This window comes from Lynx canadensis, chromosome B1 (assembly GCF_007474595.2).
Source record: "Lynx canadensis isolate LIC74 chromosome B1, mLynCan4.pri.v2, whole genome shotgun sequence".
Lineage (NCBI taxonomy): Eukaryota > Metazoa > Chordata > Mammalia > Carnivora > Felidae > Lynx > Lynx canadensis.
In genome coordinates, this window is record NC_044306.2 from 58,865,745 (window position 1) to 58,888,965 (window position 23,221).

Genomic DNA, 23,221 nt, shown 5'->3' on the forward strand with positions numbered 1-23,221 from the left:
TACCTGTGTTGTGACACATTCAGGTAGGAAGGCACTAACTGAAGTTCTAATGGCTAATACTTACTAACCCACCTTAAAAGCATGATAAAGGCATGGAAAAGAAGAAATCCCATTTGCAAATGATGTAAATGATTTTTGAAAAATGCTCTTTAGGTTGTTCTTAACCCATAGAAGCCTCTGACTAATGACCTGTGAATGGTGGAGTATAAATACTATTATCATATATGACAGATATTCTGAGTTAAAACCAAGCCCACTCATCAAACTTAAATACCTTAAAATAACAAATATTCTATCATCAATGAAAATATGCTATAGACTGTTTAAATAAACCATTTAATGACAAAAGTTTCAGAAAATTTTAGAAAATGTTATTAACCTAATTTATTTTTTAATTTATTGGAATGTTCCTTTGAAATTAACAAGGCACAGGGTAGTGAACATTCAGCCTGACTTAAATTTGTCATTTAAGTGAATACAGTAACTATTTTAACAAGCATCATTTACTGAATACTTACAAAGCGTCAGGACATCTGCTAGGTTTGTTTTCCTTTGTTTGAAAAAAACAATTTTTTGAATGCCATCCAAAGGCTTTTGAAGCAGAAAATATCATCATAGTTTTCATTTTCTGATATGATTCACACAGTTTCTTAAAGTGTGCATGCAGGAAAGAGTTACACTTCCAGGAGAATGGAAATGGTTCTTTTCTAACAAAATGTCCAAATGTAAGTAATCACCTTTCTCCCCACAAATTTTATGTCTTATTTTTCCCATTCATGTTAATATACTCTCAAGGGCTTGACTTCTCAAAACTTCTCAAAAAAGAAAGGTACATGAGCTGACCCCTTCATCTTTGACAATGTGAAACCTGGTAGTGATAGAGTCCAAAAACACTCCCCAGGGATCTAGAATTCTTACATCACTTGTATTAACTGTAGAAAGCAAAAAAGTCTCTAAATCCACAAAATGGTATTTCAACTAACCAAGCAGGTATAAAGTTTATTTTAACTACTATAAAGAGATAAACAAAAAGCTTGCTTGCAATGCACATTATTGAGTAAACTGTATTTTAAGGTTTCTAAGGTTGATAATATTGCTATGGAAGGGGAAACCTTTAATGAATTAGTTCTCCTAGGTATGCAAGCCAAAGCTTTATTCCGCACAAAAAATCTTGAGGGGACAGGAGAGTATAATTAAGGGAAGAGTCTGTCACCGTGTCACGTACCATACTACTGTGTTCAATATGTCAATGATATTTAGGCTTTCATACACTGAGAATCTCCCTGTAAAACTTACAGCTCCTATTACATAAATAGAAATGAAAAAGTGTATTTTTATGACTCAAGTTGGAAAATAGGAAAGACTATTCACACCATAAATGTTAAATATGCTTCATTTTAAACAAATCTATAAAACACCAGCCTCACTTAATCTTGACACAAAAATGCAGGAAGAAATCTCTCCATTTGAACTAAACTTTAACACAGCAAACTGTCATTCACTGCTGGTGGGAGTACATGGCATGATCACTACCTGGTGCAACAGGAAAATATCTTACAACATTACAAATGCACCTACTCTCTGATCCAACTTTCTACTTCTAGTAATTTTTGTCCATTTGCACATAGGCACAGAGTCAAAAATAGGAGATTATCAAATATATGAGGGAGCAATTTCTATCATAGCAGAAAATTGTAAACGTCTTAAATGTCCATCAATGAGGAACTGATTTTAGAAATCATGATGTATCCCATGGTACATCTACTTCAAGAAATACTATGTAGCTTAAAAGAATAGAATGAAGAAACTTTACATACTCATTTGGGTAGATGTCCAAGAAAACATTGCTTAGTGAAAACAAAAAACAAAAAAACAAAGTACACATGTATTGGATAGCATGACACAGTTCGTTTAAAAAGATATATATAGGGGCGCCTGGGTGGCGCAGTCGGTTAAGCTTCCGAGTTCAGCCAGGTCACGATCTCGCGGTCTGTGAGTTCGAGCCCCGCGTCAGGCTCTGGGCTGATGGCTCAGAGCCTGGAGCCTGTTTCCGATTCTGTGTCTCCCTCTCTCTCTGCCCCTCCCCCGTTCATGCTCTGTCTCTCTCTGTCCCAAAAATAAATAAACGTTGAAAAAAAAAATTAAAAAAAAATAAAAAGATATATATATAAGTATAGAATAATATCTACAGAGTACATAAGAAACCAAAGAGATGGCTGCCTACAGAGAGTTAAATGGGTAACTATGAGGTCAAGGGTGAGTGAGATTTTTCACTGTATACTTTTTAATCTTCTTGAATTTGAACTATGTGAATATACTATCTATAAATAAACATTTTAAAATGATGAAATGACACAAAAGTATAGTTTATAAATAAATTATGGGAAAATTGTTCTTTCAAAATCTTGAGTTTTCCTGGGGTGCTGGGTGGCTCAACTGGTTAACTGTTCAACTTTGGCTCAGGTCATGATCTCACGGTTCATGAGTTCCAAGCTCCACATTGGGCTGAGCCTGTTTCAGACTCTCTGTCCCCTTCTGTCACCCTTCCCCCACTTGCCCTCTCTCTCAAAAATAAATAAACATAAAAAAAAAAAAACAACCTTGGTCTTTCCCAATCCTGGATATAGTATATAGCTTACCACTTACTCAAGCATTCTTTTTTTGTCTTTCATAAAGTATGTCATATAAATACATATAAATTACATATTATATATATTTAATTAACTTATATATATTTGATTAATTTAATTTAATATATGTATATATTTAAATGTTCATTTATTTTGAGAGAGAGAGAGACAGGGAGAGAGAGACAGGGAGAGGCAGAGAGAATCCCAAGGCAGGCTCTGTGCTGTCAGCGCAGAGCCTAATGTGGGGCTTGATCCCACAAACAGTGAGATCATGACCTGATCTGAAATCAAGAGTCAGAAACTTAACCAAGTCTCCACATTATGTTATATTATATTATATTATATTATATTATATTATATTATATTATAATTTTTTAGTTTGTTTATGCTTATTTATTTGAGAGAGACAGAGAGCATGAGCGTAGCAGGGGCAGAGAGATTGGGAGACACAGAATCTGAAGCAGGCTCCAGGCTCTGAGCTATCAGCACAGAGCCCGATGTGGAGCCTGAACTCATGAACCGTGAGATCATGACCTGAGCCAAAGTCGGACACTCAACTGACTGAGCCACCCAGGCACCCCATATTTTATGTATTATACATATATACAAAGCCTCATGGACAGGTCTATTTTTCTCATTCAAAACTGTAAACTCTATGAAAATGTACATGGGTAAACATGTAACGTATGTTCTAAAAGTCATCATGTGAAACGTTTCTGATGGCATGTCTAAATACATCTATTCCCTAAACTGACATTATCTACTATCACAATATTCTGTTTCAAGACAGTAACAATACTTTGAAAAACATATCCACAGAATCAGTGGGAATATGAGTAATTCTTAACTTTGAGCACTTTATCTTTTAAAAACCTTGCTTTTTTCCTTTAAATTTCTATATAAATTCCAGAATTCTGACCTTTTTCTTTTCTTTGGCTGGCTACCATTAAAACCTAAAGAATAGGAATCTGAACAATGAAATTCTTCTGTGATTGTAGGTTTGGCCATGGTACTAGATTAGAAGCTGAAACACTTAAATACAAGAGCCAAGTGTGACCACATACTTCGCCCATTCTGGCAAATATTCTATTGCCTACAGCAAAACTTGGAATGATGAGATTGCTAGTCTTTAAAAAACTCTTACAAAGCTGTAGGCTTTTCCTTAACTGTAAGGATATTTTCTGTAGGCTCCTTTGTTTTGATAACTCTTATAAACTGAGCATTTGCATTTCCATTCTGATTTAAGAAATAATCCTAGACTAGATATCTTCCCTCTTCAAATGGCACAAGAATTAAAATCTTTCACAATCCTTTTGCAGTGGCCAAGAGATAAGCTGTAGAGGACTCAAAGGAACAAAGGCATGACATTTGCAGCTTAGGGTCCTTTACTAAAAACTGGGGAGTATGAAAGCAACAGCTTCATGAAAATATCATTTATCACTTTTGGGGGTTGGGAGAAGAGAGGGAAAGGAATCGGATTGAATAGAAATGGTCTTACTAGCCTCCTCATCAATACTGCAGGACTATAAGGAGAAAAATAAATTTTGGAGGAACACAAACAATTGTTTACTCCTCATAAAAAGTTTACTTTATCTCCATATGTGGAATTTAAGAAACAGATGAACATAGGGAAAGAGAAGAAAAAATAAGACAAAAAGAGAGAGGGAGGCAAACCATAAGAGACTCTTGAATACAGAAAACAAACAGGGTTGTTGGAGGGGAGGTAGGTGGGGGGATGGGCTAAGTGGGTGATGGGCATTAAGGAAGACATCTGTTGGGATGAGCACTGGGTGTTATACATACGTGATGAATCACTACATTCTACTGAAACCATTACTACACTATATGTTAACTAATTTGGATTTAAATAAAATTTAAAAAATAAGTAAAAACAAAATAAACCAAAACAAGTTTACTTTATCCCCAAGAAATAGCATACTATGGCTAATGCCTTTAAACATTATTTGTAGGAATATCAGCACATAATACAATAGGACTTATATACTTTTCAACACAGTATTTCACCAAAAATAAAATCTCAATGATTTTTCACTTTAAAGTAGGTATTACAGGGGCGCCTGGGTGGCGCAGTCGGTTAAGCGTCCGACTTCAGCCAGGTCACGATCTCGCGGTCCGTGAGTTCGAGCCCCGCGTCAGGCTCTGGGCTGATGGCTCGGAGCCTGGAGCCTGTTTCTGATTCTGTGTCTCCCTCTCTCTCTGCCCCTCCCCTGTTCATGCTCTGTCTCTCTCTGTCCCAAAAATAAATAAACGTTGAAAAAAAAAATTTTTTTTAAAGTAGGTATTACAGAGGTGCCTGGGTGGCTCAGTAGGTTGAGGGTCTGACTTCGGCTCAGGTCATGATCTCGCAGTCCCTAAGTTCAAGCCCCATACTGGGCTTGCTGCTGTCAGTGCAGAGCCTGCTTTGGATCCTCTGTCCCCCAATCTCTCTGCCCCTACCCCCCTCACTCTTGCTCTCTCTCTCTCAAAAATAAATATTTAAAATAAAAAAAACAGGGGCACCTGGGTGGCTCAGTCAGTTAAGCGCCCAACTTCAGCTCAGGTCATGATCTCGCGGTCCCTGAGTTCGAGTCCCACATCGGGCTCTGCTGACAGCTCAGAGCCTGGAGCCTGCTTCAGATTCTCTGTCTCCCTCTCTCTGACCCTCCCCCATTCATGATCTGTCTCTCTCTGTCTCAAAAATAAATAAACGTTAAAAAAAATTTTTTTAAATAAAATAAACAAATAGGGGAGCCTGTGTAGCTCAGTTGGTTAAGCATCAGACACTTGGTTCCGGCTCAAGTCATGATCTCATGGTTCATCAGTTCAAGCCCCGCATTGGGTTCTGTGCTGGCAGCGAGGAGCCTGCTTGGGATTCTCTCTCCCTCTCTCTGCCCTTTCCCCTGTAGCTCTCTCTTTCTAAGTAAATACGTTTAAAAAAAATTTTTATTAAAGACTAAAAAAATAACAAAGTTGCTATTACATGTTACTATTGTAAACTTAAATCCAAAAACTGAAAAAGGAAAATATTGTGAATCTGATATGAAACAGACCAAAGATGAAATTTTTCAAAGTTTGCATTCAAATAAGCCAATATTAAGTTAATATAAGAATGTATTTACTGGGATGCCCTGGCACTTGCTAGGCCATATATTACATGCTACTACAAACAATATTAACAAGGCTTATCTGAGTGGGAAAAGAATCTGACTCCAATCTCTGATAACAATGCCAAATCAAAAGATAAAACTGTATTTAGTGAGAAAACAATTCACAAATTCCTTTCCTAAAGAGCATAAGACTTTCAGGGACATAAATAAAATATACTCTTTACCCCAACACACCCAACCAATTAAATATTATTGTTTTCCTTTCCTCCAGAAATCCATTATATGTCTTTATCTATCTAGATACATAGATTCCACAGATACACGATATAGATACAGACAGATGTATATGTGTGTCTGTATTCTTAAAAAAGGGTACCTATTGCAATTGTCAGGTCTCTTCTGAGGGCAAATCCCACTAATCGTTGAGATTCTTTTGACATTATGACAGGAAAGCCATTGTAGCTGGTTTCATTAATCATGTTTTCTATATCATCCACTGTCATATTGTCCTGTGTCAGGACAGCTAAGGGAGGATCGTTCCTTCGAGGTCTCATGACGTCAGCAGCCAGGGTGGTATGAGTGAATTCTTCTTTTGCGTCCAAGAAAGGGTATCCATTTAAACGGATGTGTGCTTCATAAATGCCTTCCCTACCAAAAGCATCACCAACCCATTTACTGGTCATTACTGCAGCCATAAGGGGAACAATATATTCCAAGCCTCCAGTGAGCTCAAAAACAATAACCACCAGGGAGACAGTCATCCTTGTCACGCCACCTGAAAAAAAATAAATACCACTGGTCAAGGAGGACAGGACAGGTCAGTGGAACTGTTCTACCAGGCAGTTGAACACAAATCGTAAAAAGAACTTAGTGAAAAGGATAATCATCGAAAACTACTACTCCTCTTTTAGGACAATTATCACTGTTTTAATAAGATCTAGAGAAACACCAATTTTCTTTGTTAAACACAAGACTATTAAAATAACATTTCAAAACCTGTTTACTTCACAGTAAACAGCCAACTGAAACGAATTTGCCATTTTGGTTTATTGCTATAGCAAAGATATAATTCCACTCTTATAAAAGCTGATTATTAATTAAAGAATTTGGTGAAGCACATCATAGCTATCTTGCTTACTACCATATTACAAATAAAGCTCCTATGTGGGTAGAATATTAATACATTTCTCTCCTCTAAATCTTTTCAAAATGAGTAAAATATTTTGGTGCCTTGTGATTTATGTTAACAGTGTAATATCCTCTCCCTTAGAAACTCATCTATTCATTTACCCAAATCATCATTCTTTTTTTTTTTTTTAATTTTTTTGATGTTTATTTTTGAGAGACAGAGAGTAAGCAAGGGAGGAGCAGAGACAGAGCGAGACGCAGAATCTGAAGCAGGCTCCAGGTGCTGAGTTGTTAGCACAGAGCCCGACAAGGGGCTCAAACTCACAAACTGCAAAATCATGACCTGAGCCAAAGTTGGATGCTTAACCGACTGAGCCACCCAGGTGCCCCCCAAATCATCATTTTGAACTATCACCTCTATGCTCATGCCTCCTAATCCACATCTTTCTACTTCCTGTTGCCATTGTCCCATGTCTCCAACTATGCATACCTTATTGCTGTGCTTGTCTTGTTTTCCAACTGTAAAAAGACTTTGGATGACCCACTGTCACAAAAAATACCACACATTTAAAACCAAAGTCCTCTTCTTCCCCAAAGAGCTACCCATTCCAGCCAGCACAGCACCATGTTCTTCTTGACAACCTAAATAGTTATTCTGGGTTCATCCTTTACTTGAATCCAATACCTAGACTCTCACCTAGTCTTATCTGATTTGCTTTGCAAAATATCCATCTATTGGTTCCTTCTCAATATTGTCACTATTACCAAACTAGTCCAGACTCTCAAGACTTTGTTCCTTAATTTTAATACTATTTTATCTTACCTCCTTGACTCCAAGCCCCATTACCTTTAATCCACTTTATAAGCCATGTTCCCAGGTTAATCTTTCCTAAGTACTACTTTCATCATGTTGCTCCTTTGCTCAAAAACCTACCAGGATTCGCCAGTTCATACTGTATAATTAAGCTTAAACTCTTCCTTTTTGCTTTTTAAACTAAAAATAGAAGGGAGAAAGAACCTACTACGTATTACACATCTACACTATGCCAGGCATGTCCTAATCAGTTCACAGAGAATTTTGTTTTGAACTCAAGTAACTTATTTTACCTGGCACTGTGCTAACAGCTTTACATGCATTTTATCTCATATAATGCTCAAAACAACTGTAGGAGATTAGTGGTTATTATTTCTATTTTAAAGATAAGAAAATAAAAAATCAAAGTAAAGGAACATTCCCAAAGTTGTCAAGTTACAACTACCGAAGCCACGATTCTGCCACAGATACGACCTATTCCAAACACAAATTCATCCTGACACAGATGATTGCCTTTTCATAACCTGGCTCTTTCTCACTAATCCAACTTCATTTCCCAAAAGTATCCAAAATGCACTCTCTGCTTCAATAGTATCAGTATCCTCAAATTTATTCCAATTCCTTCAATTTCACACGATTCTATTCCTCAACAAAATCCTCTTCTTTAAATCCTACTAGTTTTCTGAAATAAAGCTCCTGTTCTACCTGAACTACTTCAGCTCTCTTTTCCTCTAGTTTCCTACACTGTCATAGACTCAGTACTATATATAATTATTATATATTTCTTACTACTGTTTCTCAGTTTTGGTCTTATCTTCCCTTCCCAATCTGACTGTCGTTGAAGTGTGGGCCCATGTTTTACACTTCTTTTTGTATCACTCACTGCACCTAGCACAGCACTTTACAGAAAGTGGACAACTACTAAATCACCGCTACTGTGGTGAAAATGTCCTGTCCTTCACTTTAACTTGATAGCATTCTTTTGGAGATCAATAATTATAGATTTGTGATTCATTGAACAAAAGTAAGTCAAAAAACCAACTATTTAATATCATAACCAAAATTCGACATTTAAATTTTAAAATAACAATTTTTCATATCCAAGAGGACAACAGACTCTTAAGTATTTAATGCAGTTACTTTGTTTTGCTTTTCATTAAAACAGTAGTTATCTTTTTTAATTTTCCTATAAATGCACCTTAAATCAAAGAGGGCTGGTAAAGAACTCTTTCTTTACAGCTAACTATAAATCACTGCAGAACCAAATCTTCAGCTTTGCTAAAATGTTAATCTCAGGAACCATGCTATAGTTGTTATAGGTAAGCCAAGATCCCTGACAATGAAAAAACCAAAAATCTCCCTGACAGGATTCAAACTAAGCCTATGTTGTACTGAGATGTTTTCTGTCACAAAGCATTACATGATGTTTAAAAGATGCTAACTACCATTAAGTTTTTGTATTAACAAATATTTAGAGCAGGCAAAATGAAAACTATTACTACATAAATACTATATAATAGTGGTTTCATTTCTGTTAAAACATTCTCTTCCGGGGCGCCTGGGTGGCGCAGTCGGTTAAGCGTCTGACTTCAACCAGGTCACGATCTCGCGGTCCGTGAGTTCGAGCCCCGCATCAGGCTCTAGGCTGATGGCTCAGAGCCTGGAGCCTGTTTCTGATTCTGTGTCTCCCTCTCTCTCTGCTCTTCCCCCGTTCATGCTCTGTCTCTCTCTGTCCCAAAAATAAATAAACGTTGAAAAAAAAAACAAAAAAACATTCTCTTCCTCCATCCTGTACCGCCCTCACCCCCCTCACCAACTAAGCATAAATGTGCTCCCACACTCGCTCTCTTTTCTCTCAGATTCACAAACATCCATACACAGACACAGTTACGTTACCTAAGCACGCAGCAGCACCAACCATGGCATAAAGGCCAGGTGTAATGCAATCAGCTCCAACCTCACACCATTCCTTAAAGATAAACCAGTCATGGTGAAAATACGCAAGCTGTTCCACCGCAATCCCCACAATCCTTCCGGCAATCGCACCAATGGCCATGCTGGGAATGAACAAGCCAGACGGAACCTGTAACAAAACCACAATGCTTAAGGAGACAGAGATCCTCTACTTATATGCTCGGAACCTAAATTATGGATTTCTAACTAACACTTTAGATTCTTTTCACGTTTTATTTATATAGCAAAATCCTAGTACAAATAAAACTACAGCAAAATACTGTTCTAATGGTACTTTAGTAATTCTGTGATTTCAGTTACAAAGTAACAAATAACATTCTCTAAACCAACCTAAGGGTTATTCATCCTTTAGCTCAAGGATTCCTTAATGCCAGTCCCTAACACGATTTTCATTAATTCATGGTGAAATGGGGAAAGGAAAAAAAAGGACAATATGAAGCATTTTTCATTAAACTGAATCAATTTAGTGTGAAGTACTGTCCTTTACTCCATGATTACATCCTCCCTACATATTTGTTGTTTACCAAATGAAAAAAATATTAGATGCTATTCCTCAAGTAGTACAATGTAAAGAGGACAACCTTATCAGGTCCTTCAATATTTGTTTAACGATATATATATATATATATATATATATATATATATATATATATATATATATATATATATATATGGAGAAGAGTATGTATCAATTAAATGTAATGAAAAAAATAGGAATAGTAGATACCTTAAGCGAGATCATTTAAGGATTAAAATACTAATAGCTCTAAAATGTTACAGAAATGAAATAAGCTGAGCACAAAATAATGGCATGTTGAACACTGCATTAGGATCATTAAAAGGTTATCCAAATAGAAGAGATCAAAATATGTTTTACACTCTCCTGTTGATTAGGATCCTTCAGCCAGAGCACAGAGCGAGGTGAGACTTAACAAAGACCTGACAACTGTCTCCAGCTTCCTGTAGCTCAACTAAAGATGAGAAAGTTGGGATTTACAGAAAATCAACTTACTGTAGAAACAGGAGCTTTAACAGCTGCTTTAACTTGATTCACTATGATTAAACATTTTAAACTTCAAGGTTTTTCTATTATTTAACTCTTATAACCAGTGGACTAAATAGAGAACAACAGAAGAGACAGAGACCATATTTCAAAAACCATCATTACAATTTTGTTGAAATTAAGCTGTTATTCCACATAATCTACATCTGTGAAAGCATATAATCACTAGTGAATGTTAACTTAAGGAACAAGGATTAGCTGACATCGGATTCCCTATATACAGCACTGACAGCCATATAAGAGAATTATATTTACTGGCAAATCACTAATTAATGAATATTATTCTTCTATAAATTCACATGAAGCAACATCCCAGGGCATTAGGCCTAGCTCCCTTAAATCCTTGATGGAAAAAGACATGGTATTCATAGGCTAGTAATTTAACTCTGAGTCTGCAGTGTCCTTTCAAGCTAACACCCTATAGTAATATGATAGGTGGAATAATAGCTCCCCAAAGATATCCCTATCCTAATTCCTGTGAATGTGTTATGTTATACAGTAAGGAAGAATTAAGGGTGCCGGTAAAATTAAGGCTGTTAATCAGCTGACCTTAAAACAGGAAATTATCATGGGTGCCTGAGTAGCTCAGTTGGTTAAGTGTCTGACTCCCAGTTTTGGCTCAGGTCATGACCTCACAGTTTTGTGAGTTCAAGCTCCACATGGGGCTTTGCAATGACGGTGCAGAGCTTGCTTGGGATTCTCTCTGCCCCTCCCCTACTCATACTATCTGCCTCTCTCTCAAAATAAATAAATAAACTTAAAAAAATTTTTTTAAACAGGAGATTATCCTGGATTACTTAACTGGGCTCAAAGTAATTACAAATGTTTTTTAAATGTGGAAGAAAGATTTAGAATAGGGTCAGAAAAATGAAGATAAAAAAAGACTTGACCACCCATTGCTGGCTTTGAAGATGGGAGAAGGGGGCCATGAACCAGGGAATGTGGGAAGCCTCTAGAAGGCTGGAAAAGGCAAAAAAAAAAAAAAAAAAAAAAAAAAAGCTAGACTCTATAAATTCATGTGAACACCTTGATTTTAGCCCAGTGAGACCCATTTTGGACTTCTGATCTCCAAAACTAAAATAAATTTGTGTAATTTTAAGCCATTAAGTTTGTGGTAGTTTAAAACAATCATGGGAGCACCTAAATGGCTCAATCGGTTAGGCATCTGACTTCAGCTTGGTCATGATTTCACAGTTCATGGGTTCAAGCCCCATGTCGGGCTCCGTGCTGACAGCTCAGAGCCTAGAGCCTGTGTCGGATTCTGTGTCTCCCTCTCTCTCTCTGTCCCTCCCCCGTGCTCACACTCTGTCTCTCTCTCAAAAAAACAAAAACAAAACAAAACAAAAAAAGCACACATTAAACAATAAAAAAATAAAACATGATCATAAATTCCCTAACACTGCTCCAATTAAGAGGTAGGTAGGCCTCTGTGACAGTCTGGACAAACAGAATGCAACAGAGGCATGGTGCATGACTTCTTTGGCTAGGTAAGAAATGGTCCTCTTGGGACACTTGCTTTTAGAATCTTGAGCTACCATGTATGAAATCCAAATGCTCTGAAGGCACCATGCTGGAAAAACCAGAGAGAGAGAGAGAGAGAGAGAGAGAGACAGACAGACAGACAGACAGACAGACAGACAGACACAAATGTTTCAAGAGCCAGACATTCTGAATCTTCCTAGCTTGGGTGGTAGATGACCAGCCTTAGCCATGTCTGATGACATGTATGATAGGCCACAAACAAAACATGCCCAGTTGAGTCCTTCCCAAATTACTGACCTAATATCAAGAGCAAAATAGTTCTCTTAAATTGCCAGGTTTGGGGGTGATGTGTTACACAGCAACAAATAACCATGCTCAGCAATATATCCAAAGGAATTCTTTTTTTTTCCCATTATTTAAAATGAAACCCAAAAGATAAGAACTTTTTTCAGCCTACATTTATGAAATAACCACTTTTAGATAAACATTCACTGCTCATTTCACATAAAAGTTTTGAACATGCCAAGATTACTTAAATAGCACCTCACATCAGTACTTACCTTGATACCAAAAGTGAATACGGTCATTATAATTTTAAATATGAGTGCTAAGCATAACTGCCATATAGCTGAATATACTCCCAGGCCTGCTGGACGATCAGGAATATCATCAACAATTTTACTGGCATTCATGTCATTTCTGTAGTCACAAAGAGAAGAGGATTCCAGAGGACCACAGTCTGTAAAAAGCTCTTTAATCAGCTCACTGGTGTTGAGCCTGGTATATGGATTAGGGAAGGCTATCACCGCAGTAATGGCAGCAACAACAATGACTTCAAGAACAGGATACTTTCCAAATTTGGTGGATTTGCGTCGACGACACCAGGCAATATTTGCCCTAATGAAGAAGGCTCCCCAAAGCCCGCCAAATACCCCGAGGAGAATAAAAGGAAACAGTTCAAAAAGGTACCACGGTGTATGATACTCCACATAAAAAAGGACCAGACGGCTATTACCAAATGGATTGATGGATCTTAAAACAAATGCAGCCACTAAAGCAGCAAAAAAGGATCTCCATAAAGTTTTAAGAGGAAAATAATAGCTAACCTAAAAAAAAAAAAAAAAAGGAAAAGAAAAATTAATGCTAGAATTTTAAGATGTTTCCAATATGGTATAACTTGAATGGCGAATATCATAGTCTAATTTTTGTTGCAGCTAGAATTTACATATAATAGATTTTACTGTGGTAAGAAAAAGATTGATGTTTCATAACTTTGGCTATCACATCATTATAAATTCACAATATCAACTGGTCAAAAAATGTCTAATAATTACTTCAGACACAGCATTTTTTTATTTTCAAAATGAGTTTCACCTCCAATTCAATCATGTAGAGTGAATAAATACATCACCACCAATTCCTACGAGCTCAAAAAGAAGTATTTGCTTCTTCTATATTAAAAAAAAAGAAAAGAATGCAAACAATGGGAAAAGTAAATTTTAAAACATTCCCAGTCACATTTTTGTGTAAACATGTAAAAAGTCTTGAGAGAACAAAAACAAACTACACCAGTGACACAACTAAAATCATCTTCTTAAATATCAATCACTGCCACAGAAATAATCATACAACAAAAACACATTACGAATTAAGTATTTTTAAAATAAAAACATGGGCTATTTAATTTAACAAATAGTGGTTAAATATATTCTATACAGTCAAATTCACTTCTGCTTACTTTTAAATATGTCAACAAAGTTAAATTTTAAATGACCACTAATGTTTATACAAGAATAATATTTTTAAGACTTTTCTCAAGGTAAAGAACATGTGTAATGGATTACTCTTTATGTAAGAATACGTGAAAAATAACTTTATGAAATTAAATCTTTGTTTTTAAAACAAAGTCTGCATCTCTTACACTAGTTACAACACTGAAATGTGTGCCAAAATACATTTGTAATGGTAATTATACATAATTTTAATTGCTGTATTTTTTTTACCTACCTCTTCCAGGCTAAAAAGAACTCCTCCAATTGGTGCACCAAAAGCTACAGAAACACCTGCAGCTGAGGCAGCTGATAGCACCTAAAAAGAGGATTTGGCTTATTTCATATATTCTTATAAATTCAAATATATCAAATAAAAATTCTTTATGTTGCTTGAATTTTTGAAATGCCTCTTCTGAATTTAACTTGCATGTCCACCCACCGCCCCAAACAGAGGCAAATATTTATTTCCTCTAAAAAGGTATTTTTTTCTCTTCTGCTTTAGTTGAAAGGTCTTTCATATATTCAATATTCAGTCAAAAAACATTGATGTGAGATAACTACTGTTTTCTAAATCCTACTAAAATATCCAGAGAACTTAAAACCTATTGAGTTTCCTTATTTTCACTACTCTAAATCCTGTGACAATACTACAACTGCCAATATGGAAAACCTCATCTAAAGCACAATGGCTACCCTTTATGACACAGTCTTTCCAACTAGAAGCCTAACAATAAAGTTAAAGAAGACAAAAATATCCACAAAAGCTCTTACAGATCCTCTCTCCAGCTCCCCCAGACTATCACTTGGACATTGCCCACTTTCCACCAGTACGAAGTCAACTACACAAATAAGTTCACTAAACATTTCATGTTGTAATTATTTTCCTAAGAGTCTAATTATTCCTTTCACTATTTCATTCCAGTAAATATGAGGCTATCAAAACATTTTCACAAATGGTCAAGTTTTACATTTCTGAAAAAGAAACTGGAAATAATCAAAATTAAATTATATACAGTTAAGAACATGATCTCCATTGTCAAGCTGCTGTCTGGCAAAACACCCAAGTAGTCATAACTCACATTTTATTGTAAGTATAAAGGAATCATTTAATTTAAAAATGTCAAGAAAGTGAACTAGGAAGAAAGCCAATATATGAGACCTTAATGCTTTCACAACTAACAAACTCTAGGCATTTATATGCTAAGGGTGAACCAAGTTAATGTCATGTACATTACTAACCACCTACAGTGTGTATCTTAAAATTTTAAGTGATTTTAATTTCTGTAACATTTTCCTAACAAATTACATTTTGTACTTAAAATGAATAAATAAAAACAAAATTTACCCCCCCAAACTATCAAGGTACAATAGCAAGTAAAGGAACTGCACTGGAGGGACAAATGCTATAGCTTCATTTTAGCCACTGATTTGTTATAATACAGTTTTAGGTTATGTTTTGTTTTGAACATACGTACAGATCCACACAGTCATAGTAGTAGTAGTGGTAAGGAGTATAGACTTGAGTCAGAAAAATAAATTTTAATCCATACTCTGACATTCTGCTATACAATCTTGGGCTGGTTTAGCAGCTTTACGCCTAATTTCCTATCTATAAATGGGGATACCAGTGCCAAGTTAATAGGATTATTGTGGATTTAAATTTTAAAATACAAGTAAAGGACTTAGAGGCAGATACATAGTAAGCAATCAGTAATGTCAGCTATTTTTGTTAGAGGGTAATATTGGAATCACAATTATTGTTCAGAGATGGAACTATAATGATCTGAAGTGTTCCACTTTTAGACTACCTGCTGCCAATGCATGAACAATGTGTTAGTACTAAACTGAACTAGAATTGTATCAACTCAAGAATTAAATCGTTTGATAAAAATATTCTCTTTTCTTATATTATTAAAAACAGCAGGATGAAAGGCTTGTGCTAGGGCCACAGACCTCTGAGTTCTCTATTTAACGATATAAAAATATCATACCTTAAAAACCCCCAAGATGCACCATACCATCTTGGCCTACAGATTAGATTGGGAAAACAGGAAGGATCGGGCCCCCAAAGTATAGAGCCAATACAAAAGGTCTCAGGGGCCCATTTTCCTTCTAGAAAATATCCACAGCAATCTTAGAATCATTAGGAAACTCTATAAAGTTTAAAGACTTCCTAGGAGATCTCAGGCTGGCCAAAAATAAATGATAAAGGAAAATGCTCCTGAGCAGCTCAATAAAGAGGAATTCCTATACTCCCTCTAGTGTGAATCCCTGATTTAAATCTTGAGGGGTCCTAAAAGCCCTCAGAACATCTTCACGATGCCACATAGCTAGCTCTCTGCAGATGACACACATCTCTTGAGGGCATTAGACACTTCCTCCAGAGGAGAAAATAATGTTCCATTTGGGGAAAACTTCAGAGGAAGAAAGGTGTAAGGCAAAGCAAAAACAAATGGAAAGACCTTTGTGAAATTCAACTGAAACCAATGGTAGTCCATCAAAACCTCTCTAAAATATAGGGGTAACTGAGCAGCAGTGGGGATGGGGTCTAAAACACATTAGAGGTACTCACAAAGGGAAAAAGAAGCAAACAATTCTCACACTTGAATTTGAACACAGAATTTATCCAAAGAGTAGAGTAAAAATGTGATCTTTATACTAGGAAATTCTCACTGATGTAAGTCTACGTCATAGATTTTTATCTGTCAAATAAACTACAAAAGACACTTACCTCCCTTTTTTTAGCTTCATTTGTGCTATACTTTGGAAAGAGGTAGGAAAAAATATTTCCACAGCAACAGGCAACATGTACCAGAGGACCTTCTTTTCCTAAACTCAAACCTGATGCCACAGCCAATACTAATGTGATGGTTTTGATCATTAAAGTCCATTTTCCCAAGTAACCTCTGATGATGAATCCACTTAAAATAGTTTTAATCTACAAAGGAAAGAATAAGACAGTTTAATTTTCTTTAAGAAACAGAACTTAAGTTATTCTCTTGTTTTACTCACAAAACCACCTTGCAAAGATTTTTAGGTGGACCAAGGAACAATTCACAATTTTTCAAAAGCCTTAACTGTTATGCTACATATAATAAGTCTGTATCATATTCTAATTATCTTCTCAAGCAAGGATTGAAGGCAACCATATCTCATGAACAAAACTAAAATACAAGGCCATGTTAAAGGAAATACATACCTTAATACAAGGGTTGTAATTACATAACCAGGAAAAGGCAAATATGAGTATTTCTGTTGTAGAAACATAGATACATTTCAGACATTCTGCCAGAAATAGGGAATTATGTCTTCTCATAGTACTGTCATCACATATAGTATTTTCCTGTATATTAAGAATGGTTAAGTGGCAACAGCTAAATGCTGCATGATACTGCCCCTTATTAAAGACTTTTTTTCTCCTTCCTTCCTTCCTTCCTTCCTTCCTTCCTTCCTTCCTTCCTTCCTTCCTTCCTTCCTTTTTTTTATAGAGAGAGAAAGAGAGATCGTGCCCACACCAGCAGGGGAGAGGGCAGAGGGAGAGAGAGAGAACCCCAAGCAGGCTCCATGCTGAGCGTGGAGCCCGATGCGGAGTTTGATCCCACAACCCTGGGACCATGACCACAGCTGAAACCAAAAGGTAGACGCTCAACCAACTGAGCCACCCAGGCACCCCAAGACATTCTTAACTAACAAAATTTTAAAAATCACTACATTTCAAAAGGAAATGTGCTAGAAAAAGCTGATAACTTACTTAAGACAGAAAAATTAAAAAGGGAAAGAAATGAGTTCCCATCACATTATTCAATATATTCTTTAAATACTGTTGATAGGGGCACCTGGGTGGGTCACAGTCAGGTGAGCATCCAAATCTTGATTTTGGCTCAGGTCATGATCTCACGGTTCATTAGTTTGAACCCCATGTCAGGCTCTGTGCTGACCGCATGGGGCCTGCTTGGGATCCTCTCTCTGCCCCTCCCCCAATCATGTTCTCTGTCTCTCTCAAAATAAACCTTAAATTAGTTAATTAATTAATGTTGACTTAAAAAATCCAAAAGTTTGTACTACTGACCCACTATGATCAAATGTTTATTTTCAAGTATAAAATGGTTATAAATATTATCTACCAAATTCAAGAATTATTAACTTATCTAGTTAAAAGACAGTCATAGGGGTGCCTGGGTGGCTTAGTCGGTTAAGCTCAGGTCATGATGCTGTGGTTTGTTGAGTTCGAGCCCCACACTGGGCCCTGTGCTGACAGCTCAGAGCCTGGAGCCTGCTTCAGATTCTGTGTGTCCTTCTCTCTTTGCCCCTCCCCTGCTCTCTCTCTCTCTCTCAAAAATAAACATTAAGAACAAATTAAAAAAAAAAAAAGATAGTCATAAAAAGAGAATTAATGTATTCAAGTCAGGTTCATAGCAGCAAAACATCAACTAATCTATCACAGAACTTTAGGCCACATAATAATTTTCCAGGTTTATAACTGAGTCTTCTGATATTTGTTTAGTCACGTGCTAAATTAGTGGTGGAAAAAGAAAAATCAACCCTCACAGTTAATGATAAAATGACTATGGGGAAGAATTTCTTTCAGTGATATCTATAATCAGCTTACATTTTTAAGATTTTCTTTTTCTAATTTTCTTCCTCATGTTACAAACCATTTCCCCAGAAAGACTACTTTTTCCCCCTAAAGGCAAAAGATAAACACTGTAACAATCACTTAATGATTAATGATATTAAATATTGCATGGCTTACCTCTGGAATTCCAGAGCCACAGGCATATGGAGCAAATACCTTTACCAGGGAAACGGCAAGAAAGGCAAAACTCAAGGCCCAGAAGATGTACATTATGTAATTCATGATGTAAGAACCAGGGCCCTAAAAGGCAAAGCATTTAATAGTATAAATTTAATTTACAGTGTACCCCTAATGCAAGTGCTTGCCACATAAGAAATTTGGGTAAAACTCATATAAGTTTCCTGGTTTACTTCCACATTAGTAAAAGCTTTATATGAACAAAATATTTAAGTACAATCAAAAAGACATACTCATGTATATATAAGGGGCCTTAATCTATTGAATGTTTTTCCTAGCTTTTTCTTGATCCCTAAAGTCTAAATGTCAAAAATCTGCTGCACTTTAAGCTCTGCCTACCCACAAACCACATTTTGGAAACAGTTGTGAAGACAAAATTGCATTCCCACTTAGATCTCACTCTGCTGCAATTTTCCTGAGGATCAAATGAGAAACAGCATACTGCCCATGTTACCAGCAAATATATTCTCTTTTTATAGCTTGAAAATTCAGCTATAACAAAACTTTAAAAATATATCCACATATGACCACACAACGACATATATTATATAACATTCTAACTTCTACAATGTTCTTCAATAAAGAACATCAAGAACAGTAAAATCATTTAAATACTATAATATCACAAAGAAAAATCTATAGATTTCTTCGAGATATCTCCAGTTACAAGGCTTATTTTACTAAATTTTTTGATAATTCATACTTCCTGACAATTGTGATATGTTAAGCAGTTTTAATAACTTGACTTCATATTAACTTTCTGTGATTAAACAGATCCTATCACACTTCTTTTCTACAATAAGACATTTAATGTCATAATTGAATAGACTTGAATGTGACTATGTAGTTAACTAATACAAAAGCTTCTTGAAGCTTTACATTTTACTTGCTGCAATGTATTCTCATATTTTCCAATCTATCCTATTACATTTTTTTCTTTTAATGCAGCTGCAAGAATCTGTGAATAATTCTGTTAATTAAGTGAATTAGAGACTCATTTCACTGTATCAATTATTAATTCATCTTTAGACACAGCAAGACTTACTTCTGCTTGACCTATGATTAATTCTGCCCATGTTTTCCACTGTGGACATTTATCCCTCTCTTCAAATGTTGTTTCATTAGATCCCCAACAACACTGCTCATGGTTGTACCACAATGCACTAAGGCAAATGCCCTCCTTTAGGTCAGTCATCCAGTCAGCAGCAATGTCTATTAATCCAGCCAATGCCCCTATAAAAACATGTTGGAGGTGGTAAAAAAGAACAAAAAAAGTGAATCCATTCTTGGGAGGCATTTAGAACTATCAAGTTAAAAGAGTCCAAGAAAACTGGGGACTCCTTATAAATAAAGGGTCACATAGGAAATATTACATAAACTTAATATTTTTAACTGTAAATAGCCACTCTTTAAAATAAAATGGCTATTCTTTGTTTGAAATTAAAACTAGTTACATCATTAAAATTCACTGTGATTTGTAATAAAGGTGTTTAAAACACACTAAAAAGATCTTTAAAAGACAGCTATCTGGCAGGAGGTTCACAAATCAGGTTATTAAAGTCAGAGTTTTTAATATTTCAATCTGAAACTTAATAAAATTACAAATGATCTCAATATCATTAAAATTTAATGTCCATTAGAAGTAGTGAAACTCATAGCATTAATGAATTACCCTGACAGATTTTCAGTTTTTTTCTTAAATAATAGAAAATCAAATGTAGCAAGATCATGTTACTGATAAAACACAAAAATATGCAAATTTATGGTCAAAGTCTAGATCCTTCTCATTGTATGAAAAGATCAATAGGTCACAAACACAGTGGCCACAAAATTCCTGTGCATGCCAATTAGAGATAGCAGTACTTCCTTCTATTCTCCACATAAATTTTAATTTGCCTCATGTTCTTCTGGACATAATCTTCCATGGTGGAAACTGAAAGTCATTAAAACAGTCCTTAATGTTTGTTTCCAGATCTTCAACTGCTATTTCTTAAAATCTCACACAGAGGGACTCTGTGGGCACTCTATAGCATGGTAGTTAAAATGTGGCCTCTTCAGCTAAACTGCCTAAATTTAAATCTTTGCTTGGCCACTTACTGGCTACATCACCCTAGTCAAGTTACTTAACCTCTCATGCTTTATGTAAAATGGTGACAATAACAGTACTTATTCCATAGGACTGCCATGTCGTTTACATACGTGTAAAGATTTTAAGTCAGTGCATGACACTTACAGGAAGCACTTAATAAATATTAGCTATTTATAATGATTTAACATTAAAAGATACTTTATTGTATATCTGGACCAAACCACATATTTTACAGATACAGAAACTGAACCCAGAAAGATCAACCAAACTGGATAAACACTTAAGGTGACAGAGCCAAGACTAGACTCTGAAGCTTCCTGCATCCTAGTCTTATACTTAAGAAAGTTTCTTGAAAGAAACAAAACAAATGCTTTTAAAAATCCAACAGGACCTGAAAAAAAAAAAAAATTGCAGGAAGGAGAGGAGAACTATTTATTTTTTCTGTTAACGAAAAAAGATTGCATTAAAATTTTTCTTTACCTGATGCCAATCCTGTAAGTGTTACTACTAACCATCCTGACCATGCATCATATAAGCTTTTTGTCATTTCCCATGCTGATTCTTTCTTTTTGCTGTTGATCTGAAATTAGAAATGTTTATGCTTCATTTTTCAAACTATGAATAGAAGACACAATTCTAGAATCTAAAAGTTTTTCTCACTTATTTTACATGAGACAGTAGTTGATAAACTAAATAATGGGAAAGGTGAGTTTGGGGCAGAATCGCTATGTCAGACAGTTGTTATACCCATAAACCAGATGCTAAACGTTTACCCAGAGATCTGCATTTTTAACAAAAACCTCAGGATATGAGAGCAAGGGATCCACAAACCAGAAAGAGTCTTGCCTAGGCTGTTTAAAATTGAATCAAATTTAGCAGATATACATCTTTTATATTAACAGAAATAAGACATTATAGATTGAAATGTCTGTCATTCCCTGGCCATTTTTTGGTCCTAACAATTAAATAATAATCCTAGCAGGATTATAATATTCTTTAAAAGGTAAGGTCAGTGAATAATAGTACCATACCCATAAATATAGTATACAATAGTCATGTGAGTAAAGAGGTTTACCAAAACTTGCAGGCCTGTAAATATGCAGGTATGTAGAGTTTTAATCCCAGCTGTGGGGTCCAGAGGCTCTCTTCTATCACTGTGTAAGGTAAAAGAGTCCTCTACTGAATATAGCAGAGGAAGGGAGATTAGCAGGATAGGAATAGATTTGATTTTCAGATCTCACTCTACTAAGACACAAGAAGGCAAGTCTTCCTTCTCTTAAGAATGCACTTGCTAAGCTATCCCTAACTGGCCCAAACCTCTTCTATTCTACTAGGATTGTTGCTTTAAAAAGCCATATTCTCAGCCTAGGACTTCAGTGCTCAAATTGTCCCACAGAATGGCAACAGCTGGAATTCAATGATCTGGTCTATTTTAATTTTTTTTTTTCAACGTTTATTTATTTTTGGGACAGAGAGAGACAGAGCATGAACAGGGGAGGGGCAGAGAGAGAGGGAGACACAGAATCGGAAACAGGCTCCAGGCTCTGAGCCATCAGCCCAGAGCCCGACGCGGGGCTCGAACTCACGGACCGCGAGATCGTGACCTGGCTGAAGTCGGACGCTTAACCGACTGCGCCACCCAGGCGCCCCGATCTGGTCTATTTTAAACCTCTGGTCTACTTTAAGCCATAAGGCCTCACTAAAAAGATTCCAGTTAAGTTCTGGGTTGAATAAGGTGCAATTTTCCACCTTCTATACCATAAGCAACTAATCACAGATACTAAGCATTCTTTAGAGGTCGAAGTTAGGTTCCCTTCTTTCAAAAATAACCATTAAACCCCATGTTGCTTTTTCTCAATGAGAGTAACTATAATGTTTTATACAATATGAGGTAAAACCTTGGAAATCATCTAAATGCTCATCAATACAGTATTGGTTAAGGGTATTGCAGTTTATCTGTGTAATGTAAAATTCTGCACTCACTGAAAAAGAATGAGATAGATGCAGTGTCATGCAGGGGAGAAAAGCAAAGTGGATACACGTGGGTACAGGAGGCTTCCATTTACCTAAGAAAAATAAGTACATAAATACATATGCTTGTCTTAAAAAAATTTTTTTAATGTTTATTTTTGAGAGAGAGAGAGAGAGAGCATGAGTGGGGTAAGGGCAGGGAGAGAGAGACACAGAATCAGAAGCAGGCTCAGGCTCTGAGCTGTCAACACAGAGAGTGACACAGGGCTTGAAATCACGAACCGCGAGATCATGACTTGAGCCGGTTGGATGCTTTAACTGACTGAGCCACCCAGGTGCCCCATATATGCTGTATTTTTAAAAATAAAGGGACAAACC

The 23,221-nt window shown here is 36.1% G+C and overlaps 1 protein-coding gene across 1 annotated transcript in view; it reads right to left on the minus strand.

Moving 5' to 3' along the window:
- CLCN3 (chloride voltage-gated channel 3) overlaps positions 1-23,221 on the minus strand; it is a 98,066-nt gene that overhangs the window by 11,043 nt on the left and 63,802 nt on the right. The window contains 8 exon segments of the mRNA XM_030312763.1: positions 6,114-6,512; positions 9,576-9,762; positions 12,759-13,304; positions 14,206-14,286; positions 16,702-16,908; positions 18,724-18,846; positions 19,829-20,016; positions 21,353-21,452. Coding sequence (XP_030168623.1) covers positions 6,114-6,512; positions 9,576-9,762; positions 12,759-13,304; positions 14,206-14,286; positions 16,702-16,908; positions 18,724-18,846; positions 19,829-20,016; positions 21,353-21,452 — 1,831 coding nt within the window.